Source organism: Mesoplodon bidens, assembly GCF_964165515.1.
Source record: "Mesoplodon bidens genome assembly, chromosome: 12".
In the NCBI taxonomy this organism is placed as follows: domain Eukaryota; kingdom Metazoa; phylum Chordata; class Mammalia; order Artiodactyla; family Ziphiidae; genus Mesoplodon; species Mesoplodon bidens.
Window position 1 is genome coordinate 86,912,177 of NC_138168.1, and position 19,966 is coordinate 86,932,142.

At 40.7% G+C, this 19,966-nt stretch overlaps 1 protein-coding gene across 7 annotated transcripts in view; it reads left to right on the plus strand.

Annotated features, from left to right (window-relative positions):
- The window catches only part of MAP3K4 (mitogen-activated protein kinase kinase kinase 4), a 164,369-nt gene that overhangs the window by 131,823 nt on the left and 12,580 nt on the right, over positions 1 to 19,966 (plus strand). For 4 of the 7 annotated variants that reach the window (XM_081250460.1, XM_081250463.1, XM_081250457.1 and 1 more), the window contains 13 exons: positions 1,020 to 1,136; positions 2,602 to 2,701; positions 2,807 to 2,890; positions 4,549 to 4,815; positions 6,169 to 6,318; positions 8,307 to 8,468; positions 8,951 to 9,084; positions 9,621 to 9,699; positions 10,510 to 10,588; positions 13,817 to 13,913; positions 14,728 to 14,871; positions 18,101 to 18,201; positions 18,889 to 18,969. In XM_081250460.1, the coding sequence (XP_081106586.1) occupies positions 1,020 to 1,136; positions 2,602 to 2,701; positions 2,807 to 2,890; positions 4,549 to 4,815; positions 6,169 to 6,318; positions 8,307 to 8,468; positions 8,951 to 9,084; positions 9,621 to 9,699; positions 10,510 to 10,588; positions 13,817 to 13,913; positions 14,728 to 14,871; positions 18,101 to 18,201; positions 18,889 to 18,969 (1,595 nt within the window). The remainder of the gene's footprint in view (positions 1 to 1,019; positions 1,137 to 2,601; positions 2,702 to 2,806; positions 2,891 to 4,548; positions 4,816 to 6,168; positions 6,319 to 8,306; positions 8,469 to 8,950; positions 9,085 to 9,620; positions 9,700 to 10,509; positions 10,589 to 13,816; positions 13,914 to 14,727; positions 14,872 to 18,100; positions 18,202 to 18,888; positions 18,970 to 19,966) is intronic. The other 3 variants (XM_081250459.1, XM_081250461.1, XM_081250462.1) reach the window with 3 other exon arrangements.

Here is a 19,966-nt window from a genome sequence, read left to right on the forward strand (position 1 = left end):
GCCCCCACTCGGTTATTTTTAAAGCCCACCCTCTTTGCCTACCAAAGGAAGATCACACAGTTACATGACATCCAGGGCCTTCCACAGCACGGCCCGGTTACCCTCCTGGTCTTATTCCCCCCTCCTCTGCTCTTTCCAGGTTGACAGTTTCTTTTCACAGACATGCCTCTTGCTTAACACATCCTCATGCCCTTTGATCATATTTATTGTTCTTCCTGGACTTTCCTTCCCCCTCCTCCATTCTCTTCCTGTCAGAGCCACTCTTCCCACTGTTGCAGTTGCTGCAGTTCTGCATTGCCTGCAAGGCCCATTGGACTCCTCCCTTCAGCTGGGTTTGATCTCCCCTAGCAGTTACCTTCTGCACCATCCGATGTTGGTTGTCGACTTACCTGCTCTGTGTTACTAGGTTATAAGCTCCTTTTCAGCATAGAAGCCAGTAAGCTGCTGTTGAGTTTTTCCTAGACTCATTTAGATTTATTTTATACGCTTGGGTTTGCATTTTAACCCTAGTATTGAGATTGTATACTTGATGAAAAGCATCAGCTGATTAGAGTAGTTTATGTTTATGGACTATGAAAGCTAACTGTGAGGGAAGTTTTTAAAAACAATTACATTTAAGGAATTCACTTTATTTCTTACGCCATCGTTTAGTTCATTAAGCTTTTAAAAAATATCTTGTTGTAGATATATGTTTGAGGCCATTTTATACCATTTTGAACATTTGTTTAAGATGATAATAACACTTGTGTGATAATTACATAGCTACTGTGAATGTAATTTAAGATTTGAAGGTTTATAATGAAAAACTGGTTGTAGAACAAAGGTACATACATTCCATAATAGAGATTTCTACTTTTTTCGCATTAATCATGATTTTATATTAAAAGAAAATTCTCACTGTCATTGATTTTTAAACTATGAAAATAATAGCTGAATCTTTGAGCTTCTCATTCAAGAATTAGAATGAGTGAGGACAGTCTTTCTTCTCTGGTTTACTCTTGTTGTTTTTGTTCCCTTAGTGACATTGCAGGAATGCTGCTGAAATCTACAGGAAGTTTTCTAGAATTTGGCTTACAGGAGAGCTGTGCAGAATTTTGGACCAGTGCTGATGATAGTAGTGCTTCGGATGAAATAAGGTTGAAGTTGCATTTTCTTTCCTCTCCCATTTTTTATTTCATGTAGTTTTATTCTTGGGAATGAGCCTGAAATGAGCCTTGTTAAAACCAAATCATCTTAGACTTGAAGAATTTGGGTAGTAGACATAAAGGGGTTTATTTCTGACTACTGTATTGTCTTTTTGTATGATCCCTTAGTTATGGTTTTATGTAAACTTGTCTTTGAAGGTGATTTTTATTTAGCCTAATAAAAACAGTGTCCTTAGAGAAAATGTTGTTTAAGTTGACTAAACATGAGTAGGGTAGAATTCGTTCACATGTTCTGGAATGTCTTTAATTAAATAATTGTTTCTGTCCTTTAAAGACTCTGTAGCAGTCCATGAATACCTTTAATTGATATGTGGTAGATTTTTATTGTTTTTATACTAAGCTTATCCCTTCTGTTGAACTTTAAGCTTGAGTACCTGAAACCATGGCTTGCACATCTACTGCATTTCCTCCAATTCTGTGCAGATGGCATGGAGGATGACCATGTTAAAGTGCTGTTTTTGTGGCATATGTAATACTCATATAGCTACTTTGTGACCAGTTATCAGCAATATCCTATGAGTCAACATTGGGAAGTGCTCAGGCAGAACTAACTTCTCTAGAGATGTTTTCTCTCACTTTCCAAAATTTGATAAAAAACACATTTTTGGGTTTCAGACCACTGGGATGTCTTTAGGCCAGGATTAGAGAAAGACGTGACCACATAGGCTCTCACCTGGGAAAATACCTAATAGCTGAGAAATGGGGTGAATTAGTTTGTAGAAGGTCTTGCAGTTTTGAACGCAAACATGGAAGATTCAAAATACGAGAATTCAAGAATTAAGATGGTGAAGTAGAGAATGGGTCTGATAATGCTCTGATTGTTTACCAGGGATGGATCTAGACGTGGGTTCATGTGCAGTGGTTTGTGGGGTTGACTTGTCCTGACTGCAGAGAGGCCACAGGCCTTGTGCCCGTCCCTTCCCAAGTCATAGCTCAGTGATGTCCTCTTGGTGGATTGAAAACAGCTGTGATGGGAGTATTCACACCATGAAAATTGGCAAACACCACACAAGACAATATTTTGGGAGGGGGCAGGTTGTTAAACGTTTCCTGGTTCACTACTATTATATATATATTCCTTTTTAGTTAGATGATGAGCTGGGAGTCAAGAACTTATTTCAAACTCCAAGAATTATCCTGATGAAGCCTTTAGAAGATTGAGCGTACTCTTATTTGGAGGTTATCAAGTGTGCCTTACTTATTTAAAAAATACAAGTACTTTCTAGAAAGCTGTGGGGAGCAAGGTTCTGAACATTACGAATCCATTCCCAATAATTGCTTGCTTCTAAAATCTTCGGTCTTTATTAACGTGATTTGGAATTTGCTTCATCTGTATTGTTGTGTATTTCTTGGCACACCGTAATGTATTCTAACTGGATTTCAATCAACTTGGCAGGAGATCTGTTATAGAGATCAGTCGAGCACTGAAGGAGCTCTTTCACGAGGCTAGAGAAAGAGCCTCCAAAGCCCTTGGATTTGCTAAAATGCTGAGAAAGGTGAGTTAACAATCCTGATTAATTATTATTTTTTTCTTATTTTTCTTTTATCTTACTTTTTAAAAAGCTAACCCTAAAGAAGTTTCTTTGTAACTGTGATCCTAGGACCTGGAAATAGCTGCAGAGTTCATACTTTCAGCCCCAGTTAGAGACCTTCTGGATGTCCTGAAATCAAAACAGTACGTTAAGGTATGTATTTAAGGTGGCATAATTATTTTACCTTTCTTACTTTACTCTAAAACAGACAGACTTTTTCTTAAAGGTCTAGATAGTAAATATTTTAGGCTTTGCAGGCCACATGTGGACCCCAGTTTTAAGACTGTCCCCTAATTTCCCAACGCAACAATTAGAAAAAGGTTTTCATACTTGACTTACTAACTCGTTTTAAGAACACAGAAGAAAAACCCCAAACATTTACTCATACAATATAATTTATCAAATTATTTACACATATATATTTAAAATAATGTCTATAAAGTAATGTGTTGCTTTTAAGTAATTGTTTTTTCACCCTCACATTTCCTGAAACAATTCCAACTTTCTACGTGAATCTTTGATGTCAGTGTCCTGGCCATCACTAGACCCACTTTTTTTTTTTTTTGCGGTACGCGGGCCTCTCACTGCTGTGGCCTCTCCCGTTGCGGAGCACAGGCTCCAGACGCACAGGCTCAGTGGCCATGGCTCACGGGCCCAGCTGCTCTGCAGCATGTGGGATCTTCCCGGGCCGGGACACGAACCTGTGTCCCCTGCATCGGCAGGTGGACTCTCAACCACTGAGCCACCAGGGAAGCCCTAGACCCACTTTTTGAGTCACCATCTTTGCTCCCATCTAAGCTGTTTGAGCTTAGTACTCTTAGAATCTGTGTATGACGTCACGGGAAGTTTTATCCCACATGTGTTTATGTGTGATTTGTACAACGTAATCACGTATGTACCCCTTGTTAAAGTGATCTTTAAAAGGCTTTTTACGGTGCCCCTGTCAAAAATAATTAGTGGATCTGTATTAACATTTTTTGCCTTTCACTGAGTCAGGTGACTTTCTGTTTCAAAGCCATCGTGCCTGCGTCCTCCTCGGGGATCTTGCTCCTGGTGCTAAAGACCCTAATAGCCACCAGTGCCCGCTGCAGGGCATTGCGCTATGGGAGCAGCTTTGCATAAAAACTGCACTGCAGAGTGTCATTCACTGAGGTTATTTCAGGCCGACATTCTTCCCCTGATGAGTGTTCTCTTTGTTGTTGAAAATATAGAAATTAGAGGATTCCCTGTACACAGAGAACCTTTACCAAGCCTCTCCCCCAGTAGAGTCACACTCTCCCTCCTGCAGTCACACTGAACTGAGTTCCAGTCGGCTCTCCGTATCTGCGGGTTCTGCAGTCGCTGATTCAACTAACTGTAAATAGAAAATAGTTAGGAAAAAAACATTCCTGAAAGTTTCAAAAAGCAAAACTTGAATTTGCAACATGCTAGCAACTATTTTCATAGCATTTACATTGTATTTACAACCTTTTACATAGCATTCACATTGTATTTGGTATTATAAGTAATCTAGAGATGATTTGAAGTATACGGGAGGTTGTGTATAGGTTACATGCAAATACTACGCCACTTTATATAAGGGACTTGAGCATCCACAGATGTTGGTATCCAAGGGGGTCTCGGAACCAGGCCTCTGTGGATGGCCAGGGCCGACGGGACTTGCCGCCCCCCTCATAGCTCTAATTAATGCCTTTCCCACATCTCCTTGCCCAAACCCACTTGTCTTTTTCTAGTTTTTTTTTTTTTTTAAATAACATTTCTATAATACACTGTGTTCTTTAATTCAAGATTTTGGATTGTTTCTTTTCCAGGTACAAATTCCTGGCTTAGAAAACTTGCAGGTGTTTGTTCCAGACAGTATTGCTGAGGAGAAGAGTATTATTTTGCAGTTACTCAATGCAGCCGCAGGAAAGGACTGCTCGAAAGACTCCTATGAGCTACTAATCGACGCCTATCTGCTTCTCACCAAACATAGCGACCGCGCTCAGGACTCAGCTGGCAGCTGGGCCACGTGGGAGGCACAGCCTGTCAAAATTGTGCCTCAGGTGGAGACTGTTGATACCTTGAGAAGCATGCAGGTCTGTCTCACTCCCAGTCCCTGCCCCACTGTTCCCCACCCTGCCTGGAAGCAGTATTGCTTACTTAAAATAGTTTTAGGAAAAAGGAATTGTGAGCAGCTCATGAATGATTGGTTTAAGCAGTCTCAAGTATCCACTTCCCCAAAATAGACCTTGATGTTTTGATAGATAGTTTTGTAGCATTATTGTACTAAAATATTCTGGCAAATTCTTTAAGTATGTTCAATTACACCAAAATACTTGAAAAGTTTTATTTATATCTTTCCTTACTCCAGCCATGTATGTCGTTAGATCCAACCACCCCTGATCTGAAAGGAGTTATCTCCTCCTTTAATCTGTAGTTCCAGAAACCGCAGTTCTCCAAGTACTCTGATTTGCTGGCTACTTAAGTTTTCATTTTTGTAGTCAAGGTTGTCACCTGCCTACCTAACAGGGATCCCATGACAATCTGTGTAACTCAGTAATTCCAACTGTAAGAAGCCTCCTCATGCCTCTGTGTTCAGCTCTGGAACAGCGGTGGTGAGTGCACATGTGCACCTCGAACTCAGCCAGACCAGAGCTGGACACCCCGGGCAACTGTCCCTCAGCTCTACGAATCTGCCTTTTCTCTTGTATTCCCTGTCTCAGTGACTGGTGCTCTGTCCACTCAGTTGTTTAAACCAGGGTATGACAGTTCATGTAATTTCGGCCTCCCCCCCACTTCCACTTAGTCACTAGCCCCCGCGCCGAAGCCTGTCTAGTAAATGAGCCTTTCTGTGCATCCCCAGAGCAGCTGCCGTGGTCAGACCTTATCATCCCTTTCCTGGACTGTTGCAGGGCCCTCCTTGCTTCAACCCTCGCCTTCCCTCCCTCCAATTCTGTATTTGTTTGCTTGTTTTGGTACTTCCAGAATGATCCTTATAATTCATACATCTCATCATAGGTCTACTCAAAATACTGCAATGACCACCACTTAAAGAATACAAATAATAAAGCCTTGACTTCTGTTTCATGCAAGGCCCCTCATCTCATCCCACTCTTATTCCTGCATTTTCTGTCTCCACCTGCTGCTTCAACACACACACACACACTCTGCTCCAGGAGTAATGAATTTCTTGGAGTTCTAGCATACTTCAAAGACTTCATGCCCACATAATTCCGGGGGACTCCCCCCCGTTGCGCTGAGATCGAACCATCCATGCCCCCTGCAGTGTGCTGCTCCATGGGAGCAACTGTGCTTGACAACTACTTTCTGATCAGATGGTTGCTGGCCTGGTGGCCCTGAGGTTGGTGGTGTTTTGGGACTGGGGGTTGAACTAGAGTGGAAAACTAAGTGGGTCTGTGTTTAAGCCCTGTGCTTGCTTTTCCTCCCAGGTGGATAATCTTTTACTAGTTGTCATGGAGTCTGCCCATCTCATAATTCATAGAAAAACTTTCCAGCAGTCCACTGAAGGACTCATGACTCTACGCCAGGAGCAGACATCCAGTCAGCCCGTCATTGCCAAAGCTTTGCAGCAGCTGAAGGTATTTCACCATCAACTCTACCGTAACTAATTTATTTACGTTTGGTGTAATGCTAGGGAAGAATCAGTTTGTTATAATTTAAGTCACTCCAGGGACTTGAACTCTTAAATCATCCTCCCTATTCTCCCTCTCTTCCCATTTTTCCCATGTCTAAATTAAAAACTTCCTGGATCTTTCTTGGAACTGTGTAACATTAGAATTGGAGAGGATAAAAATTTGAATCGTTACATGACTTCTTAATGGTCACGTGGTTGGTTAGTATTGGACTTTTAGGTCTCCTCATTCCTAATCCAAGTTTATTTCTCCTTTAGCAATTACCAGTGTTTACTAGAGGCACCTGAAGTCAAAAATGTGTAATTTAAAAGAAGAGTTACTTATTCTTTCATTTCACAGATGATTCAGTCAAATTAATTGAGAAAGCTAGTTGCAGACAGGCGGAAAGGCCTTCCGGTTCATGACAAGGCAGAGCCTTGCCTTCTCTGCTATTATTTCCCATTTTCTCCTGCTTCCTATGTTGCACTCCATTTATCAGTCTTGGTCTCATGCACACTTTCCCGCAGCCCGCCAGTCTTCTCAGTCACATTAAGGCTTGACTTCTTGAAGAAGAAGGACTTCTTGAAATTACAAGTAGTTTTGATAAACGTTTGTTTTCCTTTTGTCAATCTGATGTGTCTTATTTATCTATAAACATTCTTTCTTACAGATTGTCACCCCACTCAGATACCAGGGCAGGGGACTTTTGTTTTTTCTTTTAGTTTGAGTTAATGAATTCCGGAGAGTACAAAACTATATAAGATATTGATTATTCTTGAGCTTAAGGAATTTGTAGCCTTAAGGATCTAAGCTGTCACACTAAAGTACAGAGGAGGGAGAGATTAGATCCTCCTAGTAGCATCTGGGAATTGCTGCCATGGAGGCATTTCAGCTTGGGAGTATTTCAAAAGATGCAAACTGGGAAGGGACCAATAAGAGAAACATTTGGGCATTGGTGTCTGTGGATCAGGGTTATGAGAACACTCACTGAATATCTAGCAGTCTGAATTGGTTGGATCTTGGTGTATACAGTGGAAAGTAGTGAGAGATGAGGTTAGTAAAATCAGGTGGGCAAAAATCAGGCTGTTGAGAGATTTTGGATTTCATCTTCTAAGCTCCAGAGAATTGTCGAAGATTTTGGAAGAATATTTTGGAATACTGTGTAGAGGAACTACCTGATAGAGACATGTGTACATGTGTGTGTGTTTAAGGGTGGGTGGAAAGGGAACCCAATTTGGAGCTGTTGTACTATTAATTAGGGAAGACAACAAAGCTCGAGCTAGGGCGGGGTTTCTCAACCCCCATACTGGTGACATTTTAGGTCAGTCAGTAATCCTTAGTTTGGGGGAGCTGCCCTGTGTGTTGTAAGATGCCTGGCAGCATCCCTGGCCTCTGCACAGTAGACGCCAGTAGATTTCACAACACCCCATCACCTCATGTTTGGACAACCAGAAATATCTCCAGACGTGCCAGTGTCCCCTGGGGTGGTAACACTGGCCCCGGTTGAGAACCCCTGAGCAGGGGGATAAGAAGGACAGTACGACTAATGACACTGGAGGTCATTTAGAAATCATAGTTCACTCTGTGGAATTGAAGCCATACTTACACTTGAGCAACCACCGAGGGGAGAAAACAACTGGTGGTTGATAGGCAGCAATATCGAAGCTGTAAGCATCTATTCAAAGACCACCTTGTAATTCGGCATTATATTTTAAATGGACTGTTTTCCTCTTGTATTTCATAAGTTTTTAAGAATACCTAATACAAATGAAAATGAAAATACTAAATTTTTTTCTGTTTTTGGTCATTCCTTTTGAATAACCAAAATAAATATGACTGGAATATATTACAATGGTCAATGTCTGTGTGATGATGAAAGAAATCTTCCTCTAAAATACAATCAGTATTGTGTGATTTGTTTCACTTTGGATTAATTATGGTTTGGGATTCTTTAGAATGATGCACTAGAGCTTTGCAACAGAATAAGTGATGCAATTGACCGAGTGGACCACATGTTCACCTCAGAATTTGACGCTGAAGTTGATGAATCTGAATCTGCTACGTTGCAGCAGTATTATCGAGAAGCCATGATTCAAGGGTACAATTTTGGGTTCGAGGTAGGTACAAAATAAGAGGAAAAACACAGTACAATTTTGCAATTGCTTTGTAACTTACTTATTACAGAAAGCATTAGGAATCTTGTACAGCAAATCTCATGATCTCATTATAGTAATCAAAGCTTAGTCAAGAATGTCATCTTACATCCCTGTTGAATATCAGAAATGCTGGGTTACTTTTAAACTGTCAGATACTTACCCAGTTTTTATTTTGTGTTAACAGCTATCCGCTTACATTTAAAAACCTTCTTTAAGAGATGTTTAATATCATAAAAGCATATTCTTAATTTCACCTTATGAGGAAGACATTTGTGAAATTGCATTTTAAGACATTATTTTCTCTATAACTCTTCACACTCTTTTTAGAATATGTGAAGTTGGCTTTTGCTTTTCGCTTTTAGAAAAGTGACATTTAAACAGCATTATAGTGTTTAGGTACTTGTGTAATCGTTTTTCTTGATATACGTGAAATCTTCTTACAGTATCATAAAGAAGTCGTTCGTTTGATGTCTGGCGAGTTTAGACAGAAGATAGGAGACAAGTATATAAGCTTTGCCCGGAAATGGATGAATTACGTCCTGACTAAATGTGAGAGTGGTAGAGGGACAAGACCCAGGTAATGACCACGTAGGATGGCTCCTTCATGAGCCATGTGGGGTTGCTAATGCTTCATTCTTATATTTTATGTGGGATTTCTGAGCAGATGACACAAAAAGCATTTTGAACTCTTCGGTGATCAGTTTTTTTCTTCCTTTTTTAAAAAACGAACCTATTTACATAGAAACCCCCATAATTCTTGGAAAACTTTTTCTTTTGTAATTGTTCCAAAATGAGTTATCTTTAAGCAGTTCACATTCTCCCTGGACAGGTCTTCCTGATTGCTAATCTTCTTTTCTCCTTCATGAAATTTATGCCTGTTATTTAGTATAAATGGAAAAGAAATTGGTAACCTGTTCCTTTACTAAAAAGCTATTTGTCTTTCTCAAAACATGCTGTAAACTTACTCGACATGAGGCAGATGATAGAGACACAAATGTGCTTTGTCCTAGATGGTAATTTTCCAATCAGATTACTTTTCAGTATTGTATAGACTAAAATGGCTGTGGCATTTGCTTGATTGTTTTGTGACTCTTGAACTTTTCCTCGTGACAGGTGGGCAACTCAAGGGTTTGACTTCCTGCAAGCCATTGAACCTGGTTTCATTTCAGCTTTACCAGAAGATGACTTCCTGGTATGGGATATTCTAAAGTGTTTTTCCTTAAAAAACCCAAATAAGTGGATCACTCTCTATTTCTGATTGTGTATCTTTTTATTAATTTAAAAGTGGTTCTTAAATATTTTCACATAATTGTAATGATAATGCTGAGAGGTTAAAGCACTAATAGCAGAGTAGGACATTCAGTGCTCTTTTTATAACAGTATTGTTCAGCTGACCAAGTCAGTGTACAGTTGTTTGTGCAGCCTGGCACTACAAAATACGTGTCAGTTTTGTATTTTATAAAGTGCTGCTGCTTTTTAGCAGCTTAATAAAGAACAAGGAATAGCTGTTTCACTTCAGTGTTAGTCGCCGTGCGGCATGCGGGATCTTAGTTCCCCAACCAGGAGTTGAACCCACGCCCGCTGCAGTGGAAGCACAGTTTTAACCACTGGACCGCCAGGGAAGTCCAGTGCACATCATTATAGAGCATAATGGCAAATATTAAATATTATCACCAGTATCGAGATAAATTCCATCAGATCAGAAAGATGTTGTTCAAATGTGAATTCATTCATTTAGCCTCCAAATAGTAGAGGAGATTACAGGAGTCCTTTGCTTGTGTACATCATTGCATTATGGGGAGCTGATAAAACATGGAATTGTATATTATCTTAAATTATGTACAATTTATGTTTATACCTATTTTCTTTTAAACTAACTTTGAGAATATTTACTTAAGGATAGCCTGTTTCTTTTAAATATACCGAAAGCCTAATTTGTGCGACTTATATAATTGAGTGTGCATTTTTTCTCTTTTCCTTTTCCATTTCCTTTGGTTTCTAGAGTTTACAAGCCCTGATGAATGAATGCATTGGCCATGTAATAGGAAAGCCGCACAGTCCTATTACAGGTTTGTACCTTGGTAAGAAAACAGAGTGTCTCTCCTAGAACCTACTGTTTTGGGTGAGCACATTGTCTCATCATTGCAGTTCTTTAAAATGCTATAGAGGTTCTCTAAGAATATTCAGGAAAATGACAATGAAAGTTACAGGAATGAGGTGTATACCTAGAGAACGCCACAGTAGTCTTTCTGAATTTAACAGGAAGCTTAAAATGCGAGCACAAGGTGGTCTATGCTTGCCCACAGTATTAAACTACAGGTTTTTTCTTGTTACCCCGACACTCTCATTCTGTTCTCCCCACTAAATTCTTTTCCCCTGGGGAGGAGAGGCTTGGAGAACTAGCTGTCTGGTCAGAAGCAAGGCCTTTCTGGCTGCGGGTGGGTGAGTATAATTGCTCTGCTCTTCCTCCTCCCCTTTGGAAGGAGAATGAGTTTGTTTTCTTCACAGCTTTCCAAAGCACCCATTCCTCACTCATGTAGAAAATCCCTAACCGCTCCCCCCGATTCCTATCTGGTGTTACTTAAAAAAAGAAAAAAGTTCAGTTCTGCTATCATATACTTAAATTACAGTTTTCAGTTCCAGTTGCTATGTAGCTTTACAGTGTATGCTGAAACTTTAAAGCAAAATGTGTATCAGAAAACGGCTGTCTTACCCTATTCTTGAGATAGTAAACCAAAGCAAAACTATACTTATATGTAATAAACAACCAAAAATGAAAACTTAGAAATTTTAAACATTTCATTTACACAAGAGAAAATAATTCATAAATGGTCACTTTATTGAGCAGCAGCTGTATCTTAAAGGGTACTTGCTAGCTACTCAGAGTTTAGTAGACCAGGTCTTTCTTAATGCTTGATTTCTTTATCTTTAAAATTCACCCCGTTTATACCTCTTTTTCTCCCAAGGCTGCTATGAAATGAAAGTTACCATTTATAAAACTATTTGAACATTTTATATAAAACATGCTATATTCTCATCAATCTTTTGATTAAGCGTATTATCATAAATACTTCGAGTTTCTGATTTCCCAAAATGTTTCTCTAAGAATACATGAGAAATAATTCAGTAAAAATTACTTCTTTGAAGTATTTTATTACATAAGGAATCATTTTCATTGTAGAAAAAAATTACAACGTAGGAAATGCATGTAGTAAACATACATGTAGAAAAATATTACAAAGGGAAAAAAACCTCATACCCACATAGTCCACAGGTAGTCACTGCTAGCATGCGAGCCGCTGACTCTGCCTTGCCCCACGCTGCGGGTGGGACAGTCGGTTCGCAGCGCTCTCCGTGGGCACGAGTTGGCCTTCGTCCTCTCAGCCACTGGGGTGGTGGAAGCTGCACTGGACGGAGAGCCAGATGGCCTGGCAGTCGAGTGACCTGGGGCTGCTCATTGAACATCTTTGCGCCTCCCCTACTAATGCTTAAAGTCAGATGCTAATGAGGGTTCAACAATGTAATGACGTTTTGTAAATTGTAGCGTTCTGCGCATGGCAGGAGTCATCATTTGGTTCTGTGCTCTTTCCTCACAAGAGACATTAATGAAAGTGGGAGCACATGGTTGTCGTTGTTGCTGCTCGCTGTTGTCTCTCCCTCTGCTCTACCCTCAGAAGGATGGGTAGGTAGACACTCTGTCATTGTAAGCAGATGGTAAGAGTCTGGGGTAGAACCTTCTATATTTTCTGCATACTCATATAATTACACGGATGCATTCTACCACACCTTTCTTTATGCCCATATAATCACGCAAGCACAGATGCCATTGTTTTTGTTCCTGCCATTTACTGTATAAAAATTGGATCACATTGGACATTAATCTCTGACAATTGTAGAAATCCCTCCATGTCAACAAGTATAGATCCAGTTCATTCTCTTTAGTGGCTACCTTGTGTCCATTGTGGATATTCTACAATTCTTTCCACCATTTCCTTATTTGTTTGGTTAGTTTTGCCATGAAAAACATCTCTATGATGAATGTTCACCACTGGTGAAATTTGAGCATCTATTTTTTGTTTATTGGCCATTTGGATTTCCTTTTCAATGAAGTAGCACAGTTTTGTAACAGTTAGATATACAAACTCTTAAAAGAAATGTTCTGTTTCATGAATGAGGAATGTTAAACTTGTGTGTGTGTGTTTTAACAGAATGTCTTTATGTTTATACCTTCATGGGAAATTTTTTTAGTAATTTTTGACTCAGTAGTTCTCAGTACGTTTGCTGAATTAAAGACATCAGCATTCTCACCAAATTGTTTTTGTTTTTTCTTTTTGCCTTTGAATTTGCCTATTGAATTACTTCAATTTAAGGTTCTGATAGTTGAGATAATGAGCCAGAGATACAAATTGCCTGGATTTCTTCATAACAATTACTTGATTTTTGTTTTGCAAGTTTTCCCTTCAGGTCTCCCCGTTTTTGGTACTCCTCTCTCTCCTGTGTAGTGTTACTAAAAGTAAACAAAAACCATGAATAAGTATTTTCATTTAGGATAAACATATTTAGAATAAAACATACGTAGACTAAAATTATTAACATGTGAAGAGAAAATATGACATTTAAAAAAAAACTAGGGAGGGTTAAAACAAAGTTAAAAATCAGAGGAAAACATGTTAGGGAGACATAGACCAAATATATCATATTCATGACTAGTTACATTTAGTCATTGGGGAAGTAGAATTGTCAGCATTTTTGTAATTGCTAGGTAAGGTCTCTTTTTAAATTTTGCTTAAAATTTTATCTAGTTTTTAAATTTTGTTTTAAATCTTATCCATATTTACCTTCTACCAGAATATTTAAAAGAAGAAGAGAAGAAAACATGTTCTGAAAAGAATAATCAATTTAAACCACTGTCCATCCTCCTGATTTGGTTCAAAGGAATTAAACAAAACTCCCAGTACTCAGGAAAATGACAGTGACCTCTCCCCAACTCAGGACCTATTGAAGTATCACCCCTGACCAGAATCTTTTTAAAAGTTCAGACAACATAAAGAACTCCTTTTTAATGGAGAAATGCCACGTAAACCACATTTTCATCTGTCTCTGAAATGTGTAATATAATTTTATTAACTTTCGAAAAGTGACATTTTCCCAGCATTTCTGTATGTAGTACGATTTTCTTACTTACATAAATGGTTTTATTTTGATCACCAGCAAAAGTAAGCCACCTCCCATTTCCACTGAATTGCCTGGTTGGACAGTTTTCTGCTGACCCCTTAACAAGTTGCGTTTGTCGCTCTTTTCACTGGCAGCCATTCATCGGAACAGCCCCCGTCCTGTGAAGGTACCACGATGCCATAGCGACCCTCCTAACCCACATCTGATTATCCCAACTCCAGAGGGATTCAGGTATTTGTTGCTTGTCTAGTTGTTTGCTTTATGGATTCTTCTCTGATGTGCGTGCTGACGCTCCAAGAGCTGCTGATGCTTTGCTCTAATACCAAATACTGTTTTCTGTGTTCTTGTTTATACATTGTAAAAAGCTCTTATTTTCGTTATCTTGAAGACACACCACAGTGCCTTAGTTACAAAAGAAGACTTGCAAGTTTAAAACAGACTTGTACCTTTCAAGATAACTTAGTTTCTCAGCTTATTTATAACCTCAAGCTACTAAATGCTTTCCAGCTTTGGAATAATTCTTTCTTTTCCTTTCTTTGAAAAATAACTTTAGGAAAACAAATTGGAGTGTGCATAGCATGGTAAACATTTGAAAAAAGGAGCTAAATGTCATTTTAAAACTGGAGAAAAAACTGGAGTGATCCTTCCAGTCTTGACTTTTATGTGTGTATGTAACTACGAAGCAACTTAAATTCTAAAGTGAGTTTGGAAACCCTAGTACATTCAAAATGCTTACTTTGAATGTGGTGGCATTTCTGCATCTTGAAGTAGTGAGCATCTTTTCTCCCCTGTATAGTCAGTTTTTAAAAGTTTGGTTTTTTACATTACTTGCTAGGAAAGGACCACAATTATTGTTAACAATAATTAGTTCGAAATTAGTTATTTTTCTTTTAAATTACCTAGACCTGAATCTCAAAGAACAGTTTGCATTTTATATTTGAAACTTATCTTTGGCTTCCTCACCCGACTTTATTTTTCACGGACACCGCGGGAGAGCCCCTCCCCCGTCTCACCCGTGTTCCTGAAGCTCTTTTTCTCCTCCCAGCGCCCGGAGCGTGCCTGCGGACACGCGGAGCCTCAGCAGCCCCGCCGCTGCCGCTGCCACTGCCACCGCCGCCAGCGGTCGCCCCGGCCCCTCCGGCAGCGACTCTGCGCCGCCCAAACCCATCAGCAGTGCCCATGAGACCAGGTAGTCTCCCGACCAGCGTCACGTCTCCTCCCCCCGCCCCCGGGTGCGCGGCCGCCGTGACCTCAGCTTTGGGGATGTGTCCCGGGACACGTGGGGCCTGCTTCCCCACGGTGTGTGACGCTCAGGGGCCCTGCGTGGGGGGTCGTGGTCCCAAGGCTCCAGCACAAGTCGGTAATCTGCCTGATGTTTACATTTCTTTGGCACAAATGTTAACCAAAATGGCCAGAGTCTCTGCTCATAATAACTATGAAGAGGGTGTCAGAGGAAAGGACCCGGTCACTGATAGGAGAGTTTTGGCAAATAGTGCCTTTCCTGAGGAGTCGCTCAAAGATGACTTCTAGGTAATACCATTAGGTGGTGATTTGTTTTTCTAAGAGGATTACTTTTCTCACTCGGTTTCCTAATTTATACAGTTGTTGATTAGAAGTAGTTTGTAGTAGTGGAAAAATGAGTTCATGTGGTTTGCATCTCATATGGAGACTGGATCATTACTGGAGAGAGCTGTCAGACATTTGGCAGCCTCCAGAAAAATGTAAGTCTCTTGCATGAAGTCTTTTGTAGAAGTACTGAGGCTGTGGCAGTTTTTCCCGTTCTGGCTGGTTTTTTTTGGGGGCGGGGGTGGGCAGGGAGGGTAGAAGATTTCATCCAGGTCTCATATGCTTAATGGAGAAAGGACATTTGGTGGTTCTTAACTACCCCCCCATGCCTGGTAGAACGGACACCGTCACTATTCTCGTCTTCCCATAAGGATGATGATAGAGTCGAACAAAACTGACCAAAAAAGATGAAAATTTGAGAGAACTCAGTGCTCTTATGCTGCTCCTAAGAAAAAATATTAGTATGTTGGCAGAAACATGACACATGCTTTTAGAATTTAAAATAGACTAAAATATTTTTAGACTTAGTTTATAACAGTCTAAAATTTCTACAGATATTTCCATTTTTCTCATTCACTAAAATAAATATTCCTAATGTTTAGCGACAATTGTCTATAACCTAAAAAAAAATGCCGAAGTACTTTACAGCTTAAGCAGTCAACTAAAAAAATTAACAATTAACATTGAACAAATTCCCATTTACCCTCGTTTTCTCATGTTTAGAACATTTCATGGCAGACATTTCCACATGTGCTTCATGTCCCTGCGGGGGGGTTGAAACTGTCTTTTTTATTCATGCAGTACGGGAAGTGATGTGCCCTAAAACGCTGTCATAGTTGAGGAGCACGCTCAGCCAGAACTCTGGTTCACACACAGTGTCTCCAGAACCGGAGGTTTCGTCAACTCTGGTTGAGGATTTTATAAGTTGGTGGTGTGTGCGTTGAATGTACTTGAGTCTAGAAGCTAAAATACCTGCAGTCGGCCTCTCCCCGCATTTTGTCCCCCAGGCTTTGCATTAAGTAGTTTCTCAGCATGTTTTGAGCAGCATTTCAGAAGTGTTCTTCGTTTATGCTTTAGGACGATCCTTGAGATTTAGAAATTTTACTTCCATTGTAACGTGCCATCTTGAAGGCCTTTGTTCACAGAGGAATAAAGTGACCTGTCCTTCCTGGCGGTGTGTGTGGCCATAGGTACAGAACAGCAGAGCCGTGAGGGCGTGCAGAGCCGCGGGTTGTCAGCCTCCCGGCCGCCTCCAGCCTTAACCCGGTGGCCCAGCCTCCCGCGCCTGTGCAGGGGCCACATGTGCCCCTCAGCCGGGGTCTCCGAGCAGCCCCGGGCCGTGAATAGGCTGTGAGGAGGCAGGGTGGTACCTGCGCTTTCTGACGTCGGCAGGCGTGTGTGCAGCCCTTGCCTGTCTTAGAGATACGTCAGCCACGGTGAAATTTTACTTTGCCCCACAGCTTCTGATAACTATTTTGATTCGATACAGTTTGACTTAGGAAATAGTCTGGGCTTCCGTTATTTTACTGTTGTTTAGACAACATTTCTGCAGCGTTCTGCTCGCTGGAGCTGCCTCTTACTGGTCTGCAAGAGCTGATTGTCCATTTTCCAGGAATCCTGCAAGCCAGTTGTTACGCCACGGAAATTGTTGAAGTCTGTACCCTGCCACTCCCCCTGCAACTGGTTGTTAAACGTTCACCCGTGCATCACTTCATCTAAGTGTGTTTTCTTGCCTGTTGCACTGGCAAAAATGTGAGGATGTCGAATTGGCTAATCTTCCTTCTGGGAAATCAGGAAACTAGAAATGTTGAGTGGCTTCTCCGTGGTCCCAGGCTTTGGCACAGCTTAGGAGTGGGGTGTGTTTCTTCACTTCAGCATCAGTGATTTTTCCAGGAAACACTGCCAAGACTCTTTGATGAACTAACGGCAGTGGAAGGTGTCCCCCTCACTTCAGACTTAACAAGTACTCTACCAGATTTGAGAGTTTAGGGAAGTAAAAAGCAGTGCATACTTGATAATTTGTGAATGTCTGTCCAGTAGACCATAATGCTTTAAACCTACTCAGCCTATAATAAAAAAGAGCATAAATGCTACCATACTTCATTATATCATTCATTTAAAAGAATATGCACTAAACTTGTTAATAAACTAACACTGTATTTATTTTGGATGATTTGAATTATAATTTTAACACTTTCCCTTATTTAATTCTGGGCTTTATTTAATCTTTATGGATTCATTCTGGATTGCTGAACATGTTATTCTGGAAAAGCAGCAAATTAACTTTGCCCTTTATGTGTTAAGCTTCCTGCTCTTTTGCACTTTTGCTTGGCTACTGCTTGGGAAATTGCTAGGTAGTCCCTTACGTTTGCTCATTAAGAGATTTGAGCTCTTTGAATCATGTACTGATTTTAGCACTTCAGATGGAATTAAGTACATAAATATAATGTGATGATTTTAAATATTAGCCAGATTTGGCTCATAATTTTTATCCATCCTGGGCTTCAATTATGGAGCTTTCAGCGCATGTCAATAACACTTCTGTAAATACTGTTTTATTTTTATTTTTGTTGCTGTTTTTAACGTAAAACGATATAGGATGCAGTCAGGTTCTCATGCGTATTCCTTCCAAACTCCAGGGACAGGTGTCTCAGTAGGAGCACTGCTACTTTGGGAGAATAATTCTTTGTTTGGGACTGTCCTTTGTGCTGTCCTTTACCCACTAGACGCCAGGTGTTCTTGTGGGGGGACGTTACCCCCGGTTGAGAATCACTGCTCTGGAAGAATCTCACAGATCCTTCATTTTGGTTTCCATTGAATTGATAGCTGAATGTTTAAAAATATTAAAACAGGGGTTCCAGCGTCCCTGAGAATGATCGATTGGCTTCCATAGCGGCCGAAGTGCAGTTTAGGTCCCTGAGTCGTCACTCGAGCCCCACGGAGGAGCGAGATGGTGAGTGTGTAAGGTGTCACCTGCATCTCCAGCCAGCCTAACCGTTTGTCTCAGTCCACCGGTCTCTGCTGTTAAGTCCTTTTAAAAGAAATGAAGAAAAGGAGTGACAGAGCCCTGTGAGAAGGATTAGTGCTGAACACGTCGGCTTTTTCATGCCTTTTTAGCTATGTTTACATTTCTTCTTCTTGTTGCCAAATAATTTTAAAAAGTTACTATTCCTCATATTTTAACTGTTGAGCACGCTTACTCACTTGAAAAATATAAAGTGGCACTGTGCTTGTTGATGATATGCTGAAGTTTTATTATAATGTAGAACTAGGAGTCTTTGCTCAGAAACCCCACGGTTGCTCCTGCTGTAACTCTGCTGGGCTCCTGGGCAGGGCCTCGGGAGGGGGGCCCCCAAAGAATCCAGCTTCTGCTCAGTATTCTAAGGTCTGTGACTTGTGGAGAGTTTTTGTGGTGAAAGTCCTGTAACTCCATTAACAACTTTTTAGCTTGGTGAAATTTGCTATAAATGATTGTAGAGACAGCTTTTCACACTCACCTCAAACAGAAATTAACCACCAGGAATGACAGGTTGATGGTAACTAACTAATCATCACTACTCACCATTTCAGTCTTGCTCTGAATTAAATAAGCTTATTTGTTTTATAAGTCTTAATTTGTATGAAAAAATACTTTCTGCAGAACCAGCATATCCAAAAGGTGATTCAAGTGGGTCAACTCGAAGAAGTTGGGAACTTCGGACACTTATCAGTCAGACTAAGGGTAAGAGAAAGAATGTTGAACTTAACACGTTTAAGCATAAGGTGAGCAGTTTCAGCTAAAATATGCTTTAGCTTGTGAATTATTAGACCTTCTACGTTAATGTTTTGTGATCTTTTTTAGACGTCTGACACCACTTTCTGTCTGTGATGTGTTTGTGTGCATTTCCTATTTCTTATAAACTCCTTTGGAGCAGGAATATGTCTTACTCAGTTTTGTATTCTTTAAGCAGTATGATGGTTCATTTTATATGTCACCTGGGTGGGCCCTTAGCATAATTCTTTATACATGGTAGGAATATAGTAAATATTTGCGAAATGAGTAGCCACGTATTTCTTATGGTAAGAAGCTGAGAGAAAGCATTCATCTTATAAAGCAGTCAATCAGTATGAGCCATAAGTGATCAATATAAACCCGAAGAATAAACAGCAGAAAAATCCGTGGTCTAGCACAAAATGCTTTCACATATTCTTCGTCACAACAGTCTTGAGTCATGGGCAGAATAGAACCTGTTCTCTTTCTGTAAACGATAAAAGCTTCTGAGGGGCTAGATAATTTGGCCGAGGTCGTCGTAAGTGAGAGCTGGGACCAGACCGCACTCCTTCTGCCTTCAGGCCATGCTCTTCCCACCACAGCTCTCCTTCGGAAAGGGTGAGACTGAGCAGCAGAAGAGCCGTCACCGGGCCTGGAGCAGCCAGGAGGGATTCCAGGGAGGGCTGAGGCTTGGGCTGGCCCCTGAAGGAAAGAGGTCTGCCTCAGGCCAAGAGGAAAAGTACCCAATGAGAAACACATCTGGAGGCCCAGGGACTGAAGAATAGACCAGCCGGCCTGGCCCGGCCCGGCCTGGGTAGCATAGATGTAACTGGAGGTGGAACTGAAAGGGTAGAGGAGACCTGATCGTGGCCAGTCTTCAGCGATGGGCTAGGGGATTAAGGCCTTACCCAGAGATGGCGGGCAGCCCCTGAAGCCTCTTGAGCTGGAAAGCCTCTTATGTTCAGGG